Below are 15,251 nucleotides of genomic sequence, written 5' to 3'. Positions count from 1 at the left end.
ATGTGTTCTTAGAGTGGTACCAGGGAGTGAAGGGGCTGAACTACCGAGCCAGACAAAGGCCGTGCTGTGGTGTGGAGGGACAGGCAGCCAGAGTGGGGCTGCAGGAATGTCACACAGCGCTCAGAGCCCGAGCACTCTGCAGAGAGGTGTGTTTGGGGAGCTGGAGCATGTGCCAGGAAATGCAGAATCCCAGTGTGCTCCGGCTTGGGAGGGTACAAGGAACTCGTGTTCTGTGGGGCAGGTTCTCTCAGCCTGCCCATGCCAGACCTACGGTTTCCCAGTTATCCAGTCCTGGATAACGATGGCAGCCAGATCTGTGCTGCCCAATCCACTGCAGAGTGTGACAGTGCCTGTTTCTGCTGTGGGCACAGACGTGTGCCCCTGCTCGGGCATCCTCAGGGAGCTGCTGGGAGCCCTGTCATTGCTCCCTCTCGCTCTCACCCGGCAGCGCTTCTTCCCCTCTCTGATGTGCCTTTTCTGCTGCTTCTGCTACTAACCAGAGGAGTGTGGATTGAGCCTTTTGCTCAGCAGGATCCTCTCCCCTGTGGCTGAGGTGCTGCCAGCAGTGCGGATGCCCTTGGTGCCGGCAGCGCCGGGCTGCCAGGATTAGTATTCCGGACACAAACACGGCCCCTGGTACATGCAAAGCTCAGCGCAGCCTGTGCAGGAATGCCCTTGAAAGGCAAATTAAACTGAATCCCCCGTGGCTCTGGGGAGTGGGAGGGTTCCTGTCATCTGCGCTGAGGTCCAAGTAGGTTTTGAGGTGTCTGTTTCTGGTGTGTGCTGCTTCCCAGCAGGGCAACTGCAAGGACAGGCACGGAGACCTTCCTGCCTGCGCCCTGTGCGGGAGCGCTGCCCCTAACTGGGGTTTGGGGGGTGTGGAGATGCTGACCCGATCGTGGGATTTCCAGAAGTGACCGTGGCCCTTCTGCCTGCAGAGGGGAGCCTGTTCTGGTGCCCTTGGTGCTCAGGGATGTGCCGAATCACCAGCCCAAAAGGCAGGTGGAAGGTGGCTGTGTTTGAGCGGCATTAGCGGGCTGAGCTGGAGGGGCTATGAGGGGGCTTCCCAGGTAACCTCCTGGCACGTTCCCAACTAACCTGCCCCTGAAGCAAAGACCATCTGATGTTGCTGGGCAGCTGACTTGCTGCCCAGGAGGCTGCACAGTTAGCCTTTCTCCTTCCCAAGCTCTGTAAACCCTGTGATTGCCAGTGATCTCCTCAGAGTCCAATGGCTGGTTGAGCTGCTCTGAGAGCGTTGCTGCAGTCGTGTTCTGGCTGCAGCACAGAAGGAGCCTGGAGCGTGGCTGGCTGATCAAAAGCAGCGCTTCGCCCACGCAGTTCAGAGCAGCAAAGCTGAAGCTTGTTGAGGTGCCCTTGGAGCCACGGTGTTGGTTCTGTTATCTGCTCCGACACCGCAGCCTGACGCTGCCGTGCGAGCTGAGCACGTGCTGGGAGGCAGTGAGTTATCAGATGGAGCCATCCAGTCGTGATGCTGCGCTGCAGGCAGCAAACTGTGCCGTGCTGGGGGGTGAGCTGGGGGGGCTGGGGGGTGAGCTGGGGGGCTGTCTCAGCTGTAGCAGGGAAGGGTTGGGCTGACATGGGCTGTGCCAAGCTGCCAGCTTTGACTTCAGCCCTGGAACAAGCCTGTTTGGTAGCTCTTTCCCAACTGCCCCACACTGTGCCTGTTGGCGTTTCCTATTGTGGTCGTCTCAGAGTGAACCACAGTCTCTTCAGGACAGAAGTTCTCTTTCTAAAATGCTGAGCTTGTTCTTGTCCTGATATGTAATATCTCAGAGTCAAATGTCGCCTGATTTGCCCAAACTTAGTTCCTCTTGGACCTGATTTCAGGGCTTTCTCCAGAGAAAAGCTGGCTTTGCTACTGAACCCCTAGTTCCTCCTTTTTGCCTTTCCCCCTGGTATGCTCAGAGCTGCCTGGATGCTGTGTGACATCTCAAGTGCTTCCTGTGCACGTGCTGCGCTGCCTCTGCTCAGTAAGCACGAGCCGTTCCCTTTACAGCAGACACGTGGCTCCTTGGGGCAGGCGTGGAATGTTTTCCCCAGGAACAAACATCTGATGCTTTGTACTTACTCCACCTCAGTTTCGTTTCCCTCCCAACGCAGCGTGTGTGTGATCAGAGGGCAGTGGTGCCTTCAGAGGGGTCAGGATGCCCCACACTCCCATCCCTGGCTTTCCTGGGCAGGATCTGTGCTCCCTTGGCTCTGGGTGTGTGTAGGCTGAGCAGGGCCCATGGACAAGTGGAACCAGCCCCGGGTTTTGGTTGTACTTGGTGTTCTAACTTGTGTGTTGATTTTGTTTCCCATCTGTAGGAGCCGCTGGGGGAGGTGACGTGCCAGAGGGATGGACGAGAGTGCTGGTGAGTACACAGAGACACCGAGTGGGGCTGGGCACCGCTCTCCTCCTTGGTGAAGCATCAGAACCCCTTGTTACTGTAAACCTGGTGCCTTGGGTTTCAATATGGAAGGTGATTAGAGAACAAGCTAATTTGGCAGATGCATCAGTTGCAACCAGCTGCACTGATGGCTTGGGCTCCGGTCAGAGCTGTGTTGTACCCCTGGAAGGTCTCTTCTAAACCCTCCCAGCTGGGAGTCTGTCAGCTGCATGAGCTCTTGGACACAAGGAGCATCATCCCCTCTCTGAACAGGCTGGAAGGGCTCGAGCAAGGCACGTGGCAAGGCATAAGGAAGGATCAGCTCATGGCAGCTCCTCACTTCTCGTTCTGTGTGTGTTTGTTTATTTCTCTAGGCTGCTCTGTTTTGCAGAAGGTGTAGGACTTTTTTTTTTCTTTAATTAAACAAAATTTGGCTTTAAAGCTGCAGCTTCAGGCACTGTGTGCTGCGTGCCTGAGGCAAGGAACTCGCTGCTGTCAGCTTGGAGGGAATGGCTGCAGCTCAAACTGGGGAATTCTTGCCTCAGAGATCTCCTGGAATGCTTTTCCCATCTGCTTCCCTCAAATGGCTGTGCAGACTCTAGGGAGGTGGCTGTTGGGAGAGGAGCCCTGTGTGGAAGCCCTTGCTGGGAGCCAGTCTCTATGGAGCATGTACTGACCTCGTGTCTTGTGGGCCGTGGTGCTGCCACCACTGACACCTGGCTCCTCTGCCACCAGAAATACTGTTCCATGGTGATTCCTGTGCAGCTGGGTGATGCCACCCCTAAAGCTGGAGGATCGGTGCCTGTGCCAGCAGCACGGGATGCCTGGTGCCGCAGACAGAGTCACAGACATACCCAGGCTGGGTGCTGGAGCCAGCGCTGGGCTCGGCTCTGTCGGAGCCCCGTGGCCCCGCTGGAGCAGCCGGAGCCGAGCGCACCGGTGTAAGAACATGCCATGCCTGTGATGCTGGAGGCAGGAGCTGCTGCTGTGCCCTCTAATTGTTGGCCTGTGAGGCACACATTTAATTTGTGGTGATTGCTTTCCCTCATGACTTGCTCGTGGCAAACTCATCCCAAGTGAGGACCTTCCGAGGGGGAGGATGGGCAGAGGCGGCGCTGGCAGCTGATGCTGGACCCCTGGCTGTGGAGGTGACAGCTCCCCACTCAACCCCAGGGCACAGCACAGGCAGCAGCGGGTGAGCTTTTCCATCTCTTTGCATTAATGGGATGGCTTTGAGCAACGCTCTGGCCTCTGCTTGTGCACCAGGGCTCAGCCTCTGCCAGGAATGCCAGCAGCCAGCCGTGTGTGTACCACGAAGCTTTTGCCCCTTTCTGCCTGCAGTCGAGCCCTGCTCTTCGGCTCGGTCAGCGAGCCGTGGGGCTGGAGCCTGGGGAGGTGGCTGAGAGCTCTGGGTCCTGATCTGAGCAGCGCTGGTGGCTGGGGATGCAGAAGCCCTGATGTTCTGTTTGTGTTTTGCTGCCCTTAGTGAAAGCCCCTCTCCTGTCCCACCGAGCACATCCAGCTGCACGGGTCAGGATGGAGTATCCGTACTGGATCCTTGCGTGCGGCGAGGCTTCACGTGCTGCCTCCCAAGCTGTGTCCCCCCCCACAGTAAAGGCAGGACAGGCCCATGGGTCCTGTATTTCCTTAAAATGACTTTGCTTTCAAGGACGCTCAATCTCCAGGTGCTGCTAAGCTCGGGGCTCCTGGGTGGCTGCCGGCCCTGGGACTGGAGATGAGGTAAGGCGGAGCTGCGAGCAGGAGCTGAGTGATGCTTCGGTGCTTCTTGTGGCTGTCCTCAGCGGGTTGTGCATTAACTGCCTCCACAGTGCTGCATGGCCAGCTCCTGTTCTAACTGCCTGCTCAGGGCCTGGTGTGCTTGGAATGGCTGCTGGGACTGCGCAGCCGAGCGTGAATCCTGTGGAGCTGTCAGGCTTCGTTGCCTGTGGAAGGTGGGAGGGGGGGGAGCCCTCCCTGGCTGCCTGCCCTGGCTCATTAAAAATGAAATTTGCTGTTGTCTTCAGATTTTAATTCATGCTTATCCCTGAAGACTGGTGGAAGCATGGTCTCCAGGCAGCTGCAGCGAAGTTGGTTTAGAACAGGTAAAAAAAAAAAACCCAACTTAAAAACCAGCTGCCTGCCTGGGTGGTTTTCTGAGTATGGAGGAGAAATACAGAGAGTCCTGCGAGCCCAGGGATGTGGCCACGAGCGACTGTGTCTCTGGGAGCTGCCTGTCAGTTACCCACAGTGATTTGGGTGTGTGGGATGTGGATAGGGCAGCATCAGACGGTGTAGCTGTTTCACTCTACTGCTGAAGTCACTTCACTGCAGGCTGTGCCTGTGTGACCAGTCTTGGCTCAAAACAAAATAGGTTTTAACTGCTCAAGTCACAGGAAGCTGCCTGGTTCCTGAGCCTGACCCACTGCTGCCGACTCGTGCTGTGAATCCTGCTGGGGATGAAGTTTGGAAGCAGTGGCAGCCTGAGAAGGGCTGTGTAGGAGCTGTGGGGTGGTGGCTGTGGCTCGGTGTGAAGCCCCCAGGCTGTCAGTGGAGCTGTGGGGCAGGTGGGAGGATGGGGCTTAGTGAGAGGAATAAATGAGATCTAAATATACTCCTGTTGCTGGGCTGAGTTTCCCTGCTTTCCAAGGGCCCTCCTACACGAGTGGTCTGTTGAGGGAAATGTCACAGGGATACCTTTCCCCTCCTCAGATCCTTCCTGTGGTGTGGGTGAGGGATCACGCTCTATTTTTGGAGCCTGTTGCCACTGATCCATCTCCTGCCCACGCTGTCGCTGCCCAGACCCTCTCCCAAAGACCCTGCTCTTGCCTTAATGCAACAGGAGCCCAGCTTGGACCTTTTCCCTAGTCAAGGGATTGTCTTTATATCAACCATTCCCTCTGCCTGTGGGTCTGTGAGACCTTAAAAAGCGAAGTGCTGAAGAGCTCTGTGCTGGGCAGGGTGAGAGTCTCAGCTCCAGCCTGTGGTTCCTTGGCCTCTGCTGCGGCGTTGGATGGACTAACATGGGAACAGGCCCTGCAGGCCCCGTGCCTGGTGATGTCTGAGCTCATCACTCAGGAGTAGCTGTGGAGGGAGCATGGCGATGCCCTTCTTCAGGGGGAGTGTTTGCCTTTGGGTCCTTGGATCTCCTGGACTTTGGTGCTCTGTTGACAGTTGTCTGCTCGTGGCTCCACACTTCTTCACGGGTATCAGGGTAGGAACCTTCTAGGAGCTTCCCAACAAGGTCTAAAATCTCTGTGGGACAGCTATAAGGCGTTTTGGGAATCAGTGGAGTTGCCTTTGCCTACACAGGCTCCTACCCAAAGCTGCTTTATTCAAATAGCACTCAAAATAGTAACTTCACAGATGATAACAAATCTGGCAGTTATTTCTTCATTCAAGGCTGATTTTTGTCCCCTTTGACTTCCACCCTCTCTATCTCCTGCTGTGCTACATTCTCCCCAACTCTTTCCCTACTAAGAATAGGAAATACTCTTCAAGTCCTTGACCTTTGTGCAAACAAAGAGGTAACTTGTTTTAGCATCTATGCTGGCTTCTGGGCTTCAGGCCCCACAAGGAAACCAGTGTGAATCTGCTGCTATTGGAGCCTTGGACTCCAGATTTAGTCTTGAGTAGAGGAAACGGCCAGAGATGTGAGGACTTGCATCTTGTGCCACCAGCCCTGCTCCTTGCTCCTGGCAGGGTGCATGGCTCACGACCTGGTTCCCATTTCTATCCCTAAAAATGAGAGCGAAACCTCCAGATGCTCCAAGGGCTGTCGGGTGTGCACAGGGAACAGGGCTTGTAGATCACTTCTGGTTCAAAACAAGTCTGAAGAAGCATCCCCTTTCAGTATTCATCCCTTGCTGGCAGCTTCCTAGCAGCCCTGCTCTCTGAAGGGAAGCTTGAGGTCAGAAAGACCTATCGAGCTGTTCCAGGGCTGGATTATCTGAGCAGCTTCTGGTGGTGCTGCTTTTTAAGAGACTAATGCTCAGAAGAGAGATGGGCGTGATGTAAAGGTGCAGTGACCATGACCTGTCCCAGAGATGCTTTAATCACTGGCTGCCATCAGCCTTCTGCTTTGGGACTGGGAATAGCACTGTGTGTTCATCAGGCTGATGCGTGAGCCATCAGTGGGCCCCTCTTGCCAGAGCCCATTGCTGCTGCTGTCTGCTGAGACCCCCCAAGCTCAGCACCTCCTCTGTGTGTGAGCAGAAGAGAGCAGAGACTGCAGATGTGCAGCATCTGTGGGGAGAAACCAAACCCTGCTCAGGAGAAGAGCTTTCTGCTTCAGAGGTGCCTGCCAAGGGGCTTTCTTCTTGCTGTTCCTCTGTTGATGAAGCTTTTTGTGTTAGTCAGCAGAGAGAGCTGAGGGAGCAGCTGTTAGGAAGTGCAGTGTTCTCCTGGTAGGTCGATAGTTTGAGCCCATGGAGGAGAGATTGTGAGTTCCCATCGTGGGGACCAGTGACAGAGCCGAGGGCTCTGCGAGGACCATGGGATGGAGCTGCCTGCGTGGGGGGAAGGTCTCACCTGAACTGATGGTGACTGCCACAGGGTGTCAGGGTTGAGGAGCAAATACTTGTTTCTGTCGAGGTCTTTTGCTCCTCAGAAACCTAAGGAGGCTTCAGGTCTCTGGGACTGAGGCTCTGGGACTTCGGGTAGCGCCCTTCAGAAAGAGAGAGGTCCAGGAAGAGGGGGGGAGGTAGAGGGTGAGGTGGATGGAGGGTGCTTTGCTGGATCTTTGTTCTTGCTGAAGAAGGTGGCTGGAAGACCAGCCTCTGAGCCAGGGCTCTTCAGCTCGCTGCCAGTGCTGGGACGGGGTGGGAATCCCCTTTTGCTTTCCAGTTTCAACTGGAAATCAGCCAGGACAAGCATTTAACTATGGATGCAGCTTGCGTTTAGGGAAACTTGCCAAATGTGCACTTTGATGTGGAATGGAGGTGTTCTGAGTGGGGTTCTCTGTGCCAGCTGGGCTGCTGGAGGTGGCACCCCTCCTTTTCGGGCTGTCGAGGGGCTTTGCTGTCACACAGCTCCAGGCTGCAGAGGAGATCAGTGAACACAAACCAGCCAGTGCAGCCTCTTGGTAATGCCTGTTCCAGACAAAGGAACAGGGAAGAGACAGGAGCTGCGATTCCTTCCTGAGATCCTGCGTGTTACATGTACAGTGACATAACTGGTCAAAGGGCCTGAGACTAAATGCTTAATCACAGTGAACTCTTCTGATTTGCCAGCATGAAAGAAAAGCAAAACCCTGCTGTTCCTTGGCCAGATTTACCAGAGGGCTGAGCTGATCTTGGTGCAGAGCGTTTCCTTACCTGCTGCAATTAGCATGAGTGCACTTGATGAAGTAGTGAAACACTCAGGGGCATTACCCTGACAGCCCTTTGTTCTTAAATTTGCAGTGAACTTGCTAGTTCTCAGTGCTGAGTGCTGTCAGGGTGCTCGGGGCCGTGAAGGGGATGCGGGTGCTGTATTTCCAAGCCATTCAGATCAGCTGTCCATCTAGTAGTTGGTGTGGCATTTAAGAAATACCCAGTAATCCCCCACCCTGAACAAGCCCCTCGTGATTTGAGTGGGTGTCTGAGCTCTCGCTGCCTTTCCCTCCTGACCTACAAGCCAAGTGTTTTACAGAGATTATTTCCTGACCTGGTAATTCCTGGGCACCCCATTTCAAGTGACTTTTAAAGCCGTCGTAGCGAATGGCCGTGCAGTTTCTGAGATAGCTCTGCCTGGAGGAAAGCTGAGGTTAATTTTGCTGGTTTTGTGGTTTAGTGCCTAAGCTGGGACGTGCTGGGAATGAGATGCTTCGGCCTCTGGGCTGGCTGGAGCAAGATAGCAGCACGGGCTGATGTTGAGTGAGAAACGCTGAAGTGCTTCCCGATTGAATTGAACGATCTTCTTCCTTGTATGAAGAGATAAGACCTTGTAGGACATGTAATCAATCCTCCAGGTAATTCAGGCTGACTCACTGTGGAACGGGGAGCGTGGAGTCGCTGTGGCTCAGTAAGTAGGGCACGGAGCAGCGGGGTCACGTTTGGAGAGTTTCTAGTTTTCATTTTCAACTTGTTGGACCTTAAATTCACCTTGCTCTCGGGAACATTGCTGCCTGGAAGCTCCCCCGAGGGGTTTTAGCAGCTGTTTTATTGGGGTTGAGGGTGGAAGAGGAGCCTGCCTGGCACTGGAGGTAAGCGGGCTCGGTCCAAGTGAAGGGAGCTCTGTTATTACTGTTTCCTTGGTCGCACAGCAGCAACGTGTCGGGGTGGAATGGCAGACCTGGCTCTCTGGAAACAGAGTCCTGAGTGTTCTCATTAAGGCTGTTGGCCCTTGTGAGCTGTCAATAGCTGAGCGAGCCAGCGGCCCGAACAAAGCCAGGGCCCCGCTGGGCTGGGGGCCGGTGCCGCTGCTGCGGCCTGTTGCTAACAGTGGCTGTTGCTAACAGTGGCTGTTGTCACCGCTGACGTCACCGCTTTATCTGGGTGTTTGTCGTGGAAAGGAGCCCGGCTCTGGCTCCTGAAGGTGCCTTTTGTCTCCTAAAGCCCTGAGTGCCACACGAAGCCGGGATCCCGTGTGGATCTTTGCGGGCTGGACGGGTCTGGCTGTGACGGGATGAGCATCAGGCCGGCTGGGTTGGGAACAGAGTCGCTCCCTGGCCCAGCCCCTGTTCTGCCTGGCTTTGTGGCACCGGCTTTAAGGTTTCCGAAGGGCCGTAAGGTACAGGCTGGGCCCTGATGGGCTTTTATTCCTCTGCAGGGCGACCCCACCACCGTTCAGGGGCTCCTGAGCTCCCCTCGGGCGGCCTCATGGTGCTGGGCTGTGCGCGTTCGGGGCTGCGGTGCCTCCCGGGGCTGTGGGGCCCGTCTGCCGGCGGGGCACGGCCCGTATCGCCGCTGCGGGGTCGGGGCGTGGGGCGGGATCGGTGGGGGGGGGGGGGGGGGGTCCCGGCGGGGCTGGGTGCGGGGGACACACAGCGGGGACGCGCCGGTTGCGGCCACCAGGGGGCGGCCCCGGCGAGCGGGTCGGGCGGGTCGGGGCCCTTCCCCTGCCCGCCAGGCCCGCGGCTCTGTCACCGCCCCGGGGTCCGTCCCCCCCACGCATTTCGGGGGACACCCGCACCCCTTCGCCCCCCAGCCCACCGAGGCGCAGCCGGGCTGCGGCCCTCGGCCTCACGGCTCAGAATCTTCCTGCCCCCCTTTGGAAGGTGGAGTTCAATAACCTGCTGTACCCGCCCCGGTTCCTGCGGCTCTCCCCAGCTCTCTGTGCTGGTTGTTTTCCCATCATCACCCCCCCCTCTTCCAAAGGGACCCCTTCTTCCATGGCCCTGTGAGGAAAACACATCCCCAAGGCTCATGGGGACCCTCGCTGGGGCATCACCACCTGGCAGCGCTGCCTGAGATGTGGGGTAACAGCCTCTCCCCAGCTCCGGAGGGCCGAGAGGTGATGTCTGAGCCTGACCCGCGGTCGCTGAGGGGCTGTGACCGGCCTCTGCCAGGATTTCTGTTGAAATCCAACCAGGATGTTGGCAAAGCTGCTCCCCTTCCCCGGCCCTTTGATCCCAACCTTAAATCACGGAGGGGTTGGTGGTGCTGAGGGACGTAAACACGGTCCCTTCCTGGAGGGAGGGCGGGAGTTGGTTCTGCTCGGGCCTTGCCTCTTGCAGGGGTTAAGTTACGTTTTGCTTTGGGGAGGAAAGGGAAAAATAACATATCTCAGAGTAATTAACTTAAGATGCTGACGCTAATGAACGGGGCTGGAGGGGCGTGCGTGGGAATCCCCTGTTGAATCAATGACATGAGGGCCCGAGGAGTGATTCTGCAATTATTGGGCTGAAATGATGTTGAACATGGAGTTAATCCTGTTATCTCGCAAATATTGAGCAAACTGCCTGCTCTGGATAACTCCATAATGGGATTATTCGAGTCAGCCCGGCACCCCTGACACTCCCTCTCTGTCCAGGGCTCGCTCCTGTTCTCCTGCTCAGTATTGATCACAGCTCTGGAGTGAATTTGGGGAAGTGGTGCCTGGGGCACCGTTTTCCTTACTATTTCTTGCAAAAATGAGTTTGATAACGGTCACCCTGTTGCCTTATGAAGCCATTTACTCCTCTATGGCAAAGATCCCCTGAGCCCATCCCCAAAATAAACGCTTAGGAAAAGAACTGAGGGACAAGGACGAATATAAAAGGAGCTGTGCCTTTGCCATGCCTCCCCAGCATCAGGAGTCTGCAGTTCAGTGAGTGCCTGTGCACAAGCCAATTCCCAAGCCATGGTGTGTGCAAAGGGTGATCAGTTTTGGGTTGAAAGTGTAACTTTGCATCCACGATGGCCTTGTAGCAATTGTTGGGAACAACAGTAACCCACAGGGGTTTTAAAGGGTTGTCCTGAGTTGGGTTTGAGCAGCCTGATAAATTGGATGTCAGGAGAGCCAGAAGCATCACACAGGGAGCTGAGGGAAAAGCCACAGTGCGTGTTGAGCTGCTGGCGATGCTCACTGTGGGTGGGATTGCTTTCCTGTTGGGCCTCTGGATTTTCATGGCCTGATGTTGATGTGGGATTTGTTGTGGGCTGGAACGTGGTGCTGCTGGTGCTGGGACAAGCTGTGTCCTTGGCTGCAGGGGGGACTTGGGGTTCTGTGGTTATGGACCAGAATCGGGCTGCTGTGCATCCTGCGAGAGGTGAGGACCTGCACCCTGCTGAGAATTAGAGCTTCAGTTTCACAGCCAGGGAAAACAGGTTTCCCTCAAGTTAGAGGGAAATTAGCAATAAAATAGCCCCCTCTCTCTTCGTGTCGCTAGGATAAAGGAGTGATTGCTACAACACCCACTCAGTGAGCAGATATGTCTGTGCCAAACCAGGAATTTCCATGAACACGGGGTAGTCCCACTGGAGGGTCAGTCAGCTTGTACCTTCCAAGCTGTGTTCCTATTTCTAAGGCTGACCCCAATCTCATGAAGAACTGCAGATTTTCTGGGGGGGAGTTTTTAGGTTTGTTTTCCTACTCTTAACGAAGGTGAGAGCTGCTTTGGAAGCTCTGCAGAGCTCCTGTACAGCAGAAATGGGCTGCAGCCTTGCCAGTGACTCCAAAAGACAGCAGGGAGGTGATGGAGTTGTGTAGCCAAGGGGCTGCCCTGGGACTTTTGGACCAGCTGGAGTTTCAGGTGAAGTGCCTGGGGAGCTGGCTGGCCCTGCTGTTGGTAAGGTGATGCATTTAGATGGCTTCCTTGTACCCTGTAATTTCAGGGATGTCGAGGGAAGCGCTGGGATGGCATTCATATGGGAACAGAGCTAGTGCCTCCTGCGAGCTTCGGATGGGAACCCAGCTTTCTGCTGGTGCCCCTTTGAACAGTGTCTGACAGGAGGCACAGGCCCCTGTGCAGTGACCTCAGACGAGCTGCCTTCTCTCAGTGGCTTCTCTTTGAACCCCATACAAACAACTCTGACTCGTTCTTCCTGCAAGCTGAAAACCCCTGAACTCGAGCTTCAGAGCTGCTCTGTGCACACTGTGGGTCGTGAGGTGGGAACTCTTTGGTGGATGCTGTGGCAGGGACTCTCTACTGATACTTGTCTGCAAGATCTTTCTCCCCCATCAGCAGCTCCGAGCCCTGGGAAGCCTGTTGTAACCTCGTGGAGCCACGGGGTGTAGCGCAGAGCTGCGTCCCTGCCTAATCTCTGCCCTGTGATTCTTTGATCCCAACCCCTATCTCCAGATGTTGAAGGGAGGTGTGTGGCTGGGGTGAGGTGAATCACGCTGCTCGCTCTGGCCCACTGGCTTGGGGTTGTCTGCACTGCAGTGAGGGTAAAGCCACAGCTCCATCAGCCTGCCTGGGCTGGCTGTCAGCTCCTTAGCTTGGGTACCTGAAGCAGTCCTGTGCTGTGTCTCCTGCTGCAAACTTCCTCTGAGAAGACGAGTAAATACTTGAGCAGCTTGGAGTCGTGGCATGTCAGCTGGTTGCCTCCTAGCCAGTCCTGATGGTCCACAGTGGTCGTGCTGGGCGACCATCAAACCTCTTCCTGGCCCAAACAACCCTGCTCCAGGTTGGCTGTTTCCTCCAGCAGTGCCCAAATGCTGCCTGCAGCCCTGCAAGCACCCGTGCTGGGTGGGAGCAGGGGGCAGCATGATCTGGGAGTCTCAGGAGGGGATTTTGGCCGCTGTTTTGTTATGGTGCTACTTGTTCCTAACCAAGGTCACTGCTGGTGCTCTGTGAAGGCAGGAGCAAGAAAATGAGGTGAAATTAGGTGAATTGAGTATTCTGGGAGTGTGTTCCTGCAAAAAGGGGATCAACTGTGGGAGAAACAGCTTCTTAAGGCTGTGATTAGCTTTACCTCCTGAGCTGCTGGTGTTATCTCATCTCTTGACATTTCCTTTAATTATATGGAATGGCCTTGTCAGGGGGAACAATTGCCACAGCCTTGTCCCTGCGCCCTGTGTGAGCCAGTGCCCAATCTCTGTGTGAATTGGGACCAAAGCCACTCACTTGCAGTCATCACATCTGCTCTTTGTGCCTTGTCCTGGGCTGGTGCCCTGTCCTGGGCTGGTACCTGCCACCAGCCTGTGTTCAGCAGAGCTCCTGGTGCTGTCAGAAAACAGAGCATCAGGGGCTGGGATTTCAGGAGGAGCCGACGAGGGTTTAGACCCAAAGCTCACCTTGTGCTCCCAGCTTTGGGCCACCCTAATTCTCACCTGGGTGAGCCAGTTCAAAAGGGGGTAAAGGAGAGGGATGATTCACAGCGCGCAGCCCGGCGCTGCTCCCATCCCACCAGCAGCAATCTCCTACTCAGCGTGTTTCGATCCTCAGCGGTGCCTGGAGACACCTCGGGGCTTGAGCAATGGTAAATATTTGGAGAGTTGAGGTTGAGGTTCACTCGCTCTCTGGTGGCTCTTGCCTGGGTGTGACCCGTGGTCTGGATGTGCCGCTGTGGAGGGTGGTCCATGCTGGATCAATTGAAGGTAGATGGCTGGATGAACTTCCTAAGCCTTATCTCGTTCTTTAAATAGAGAATAAAGCTTGTAACAACATGAATCACAGAGTTGATAAACTGGAATGGTTCCTCTTGGAGTTGTTGTCTTGTATTGGGCAAATATTTATCCACATTGTTTCAAAAGGCATATTTGTGCAATGGAAGGAGGTCAAACCTGTAATTACCTGCTGGATTCACCCTGGCTTGTAAATCACAGTGTGCTTGGGAGGAAGCTTTCCAGCCAGATGTTTTGTGTGTGAATCTGAAGCTGTGGTTTAAAATTTCAAATTTTTAGGGGAGTTTTGAGTTGTGTGGGTGCAAAAGGCATTTTTTTCTTGCTGAATTTCTGTGCTTTAAGTCAAATCTGTGTGTGGTTTCTTATCATTTCTGAGCCCTGGCGGGGAGTTTGGATTTCTCTCCCAAATGGATCTGCTTGAGATGATCAGAAGCTGAGATGGTGTGCCAAACTTGCCTTGCATTTTAATAAGGAGCTGCTAGCCTGGTCAATAATTAAAGCTGAGCAGGTGCTGGGGAGGGTGGGGGGGTTGGGTGTTCCCCAAAAGCTGAACCAAGGCGCTTTTATGAGAGTCCCTCACAGAGCCAGGCGAGCAAAGGGCAGTCGGGTGCCCTGACACTGGCTGCTCTGTGGGGAAATGTCACTTCAGACTGGGGAGCTGTAGGTGTTGGAGGGTAATTCCACTGTTGGAACGGTGTACCTGCTGTGGGGTACCTGCTGTGAGCCCCTCGGGGGGGCAGGGGAAACACTAAAATGCTTCGCTGGGCAGTTTTGTCTTGGGACACGGAGAGTTTTGGGAAGTGTTAAGAAGTGGAAACAAGGGGGTTTTACAGAGAAATCTTGCTGCCTGCCTGTTCAGCCAGTGTGTGGGCAGAGAGGCTCTTGGCTCAAGGTCTAGTTTGTCATCTTGAAGGATTAAAGGTAGGAAGAGATTTGGGACTGAGAGTCTTGTAATGAATCAGAACAGGGATGCTGAGCCCAGCCTGGGCACCTCGACCTCTGCGCTGCAGACTGGCTCACAGAGTTCAGTGTCACGCTGCCTCTGAGGGTGAGTTTCCAGTTAATCTTTAGAGGTTCCATGTTTCCTGCTGCTCCTGCTGTTCCTTTGCCGTCCCAGTGTGGTGCTTGAGTTTGTCCTGTTGGTTTTATAGGTGGCATCATGGAGTCACCTCCTTTCCCAAGGACTCGGATGTTCTGCCTAACGCCTGTATAAGACTGGAAAGCCTTGGGAGGGGGTCAGGTTTGGCCAGGGAGGGGGTCAGGTTTGGCCAGGGAGGGGGTCACTGTGGAGGATGGGGCTGTCCAGACGGTGTGTACTGCTGCCACTCGCTTAGGAGGAGCACTGTGTGTGCCAGCCCCAGCAGCACGTGTGCTGGGCAGTGCTTTGGAGGACAGGGCTGTGTTTTGGGTCTGTGCTGAAGCTCTGTCCTGGCTCAGCTCCAGGGTGTTGCAGTGGGAAGCTTCAGGTGATGTCAGCTCGTGGGTGGTTCTCTGAGTGTCTTAGCTCTCGCTGCGGGAGAGGGTTAAACAAGAGCTGAGCTAACTGCCATGCCTGCTTCTCCCCCAAACAATGGAATAATTAATGTAATTTTCTCTGTGTTTTTGCTTAATGCATTCCTGATAACATAGCTGGAAGTGGCAGATGGGCATCCTGCCTCCCAGTGCCTCACTGCTGGGAATATGCTGATGCTTTGCTGATGCCTGATGCTTTGCTGGAATGTGTTCTGTATCTCTGCTTCCTTTGGCTCCTGACCAGTGCTGCTTTTCATGTTGCTTCAAGGTACTCCAAAAAGTAGTTTGTCAGCTTTGGAGGTTCCCTTGCCTCAAGATGGCAAAGCCATGAATCACCATCGTGATGCAGTGAGCCAGGAGGTGACTGAATCCTTAATTCTG

At 55.0% G+C, this 15,251-nt stretch overlaps 1 protein-coding gene across 1 annotated transcript in view; it reads left to right on the top strand.

Annotated features, from left to right (window-relative positions):
• The first annotated feature begins 2,236 nt into the window (after positions 1–2,236).
• Positions 2,237–15,251, top strand: part of PHACTR4 (phosphatase and actin regulator 4) — a 37,411-nt gene continuing 24,396 nt past the window's right edge. Inside the window, exon 1 of the mRNA XM_084274347.1 lies at positions 2,237–2,375. Coding sequence (XP_084130473.1) covers positions 2,360–2,375 — 16 coding nt within the window. The 5' untranslated portion in view covers positions 2,237–2,359. The remainder of the gene's footprint in view (positions 2,376–15,251) is intronic.

The sequence above is a fragment of the Gallinula chloropus genome, assembly GCF_964237585.1.
Source record: "Gallinula chloropus genome assembly, chromosome: 22".
NCBI lineage: Eukaryota > Metazoa > Chordata > Aves > Gruiformes > Rallidae > Gallinula > Gallinula chloropus.
This window is presented reverse-complemented; position numbering and strand designations above follow the sequence as displayed.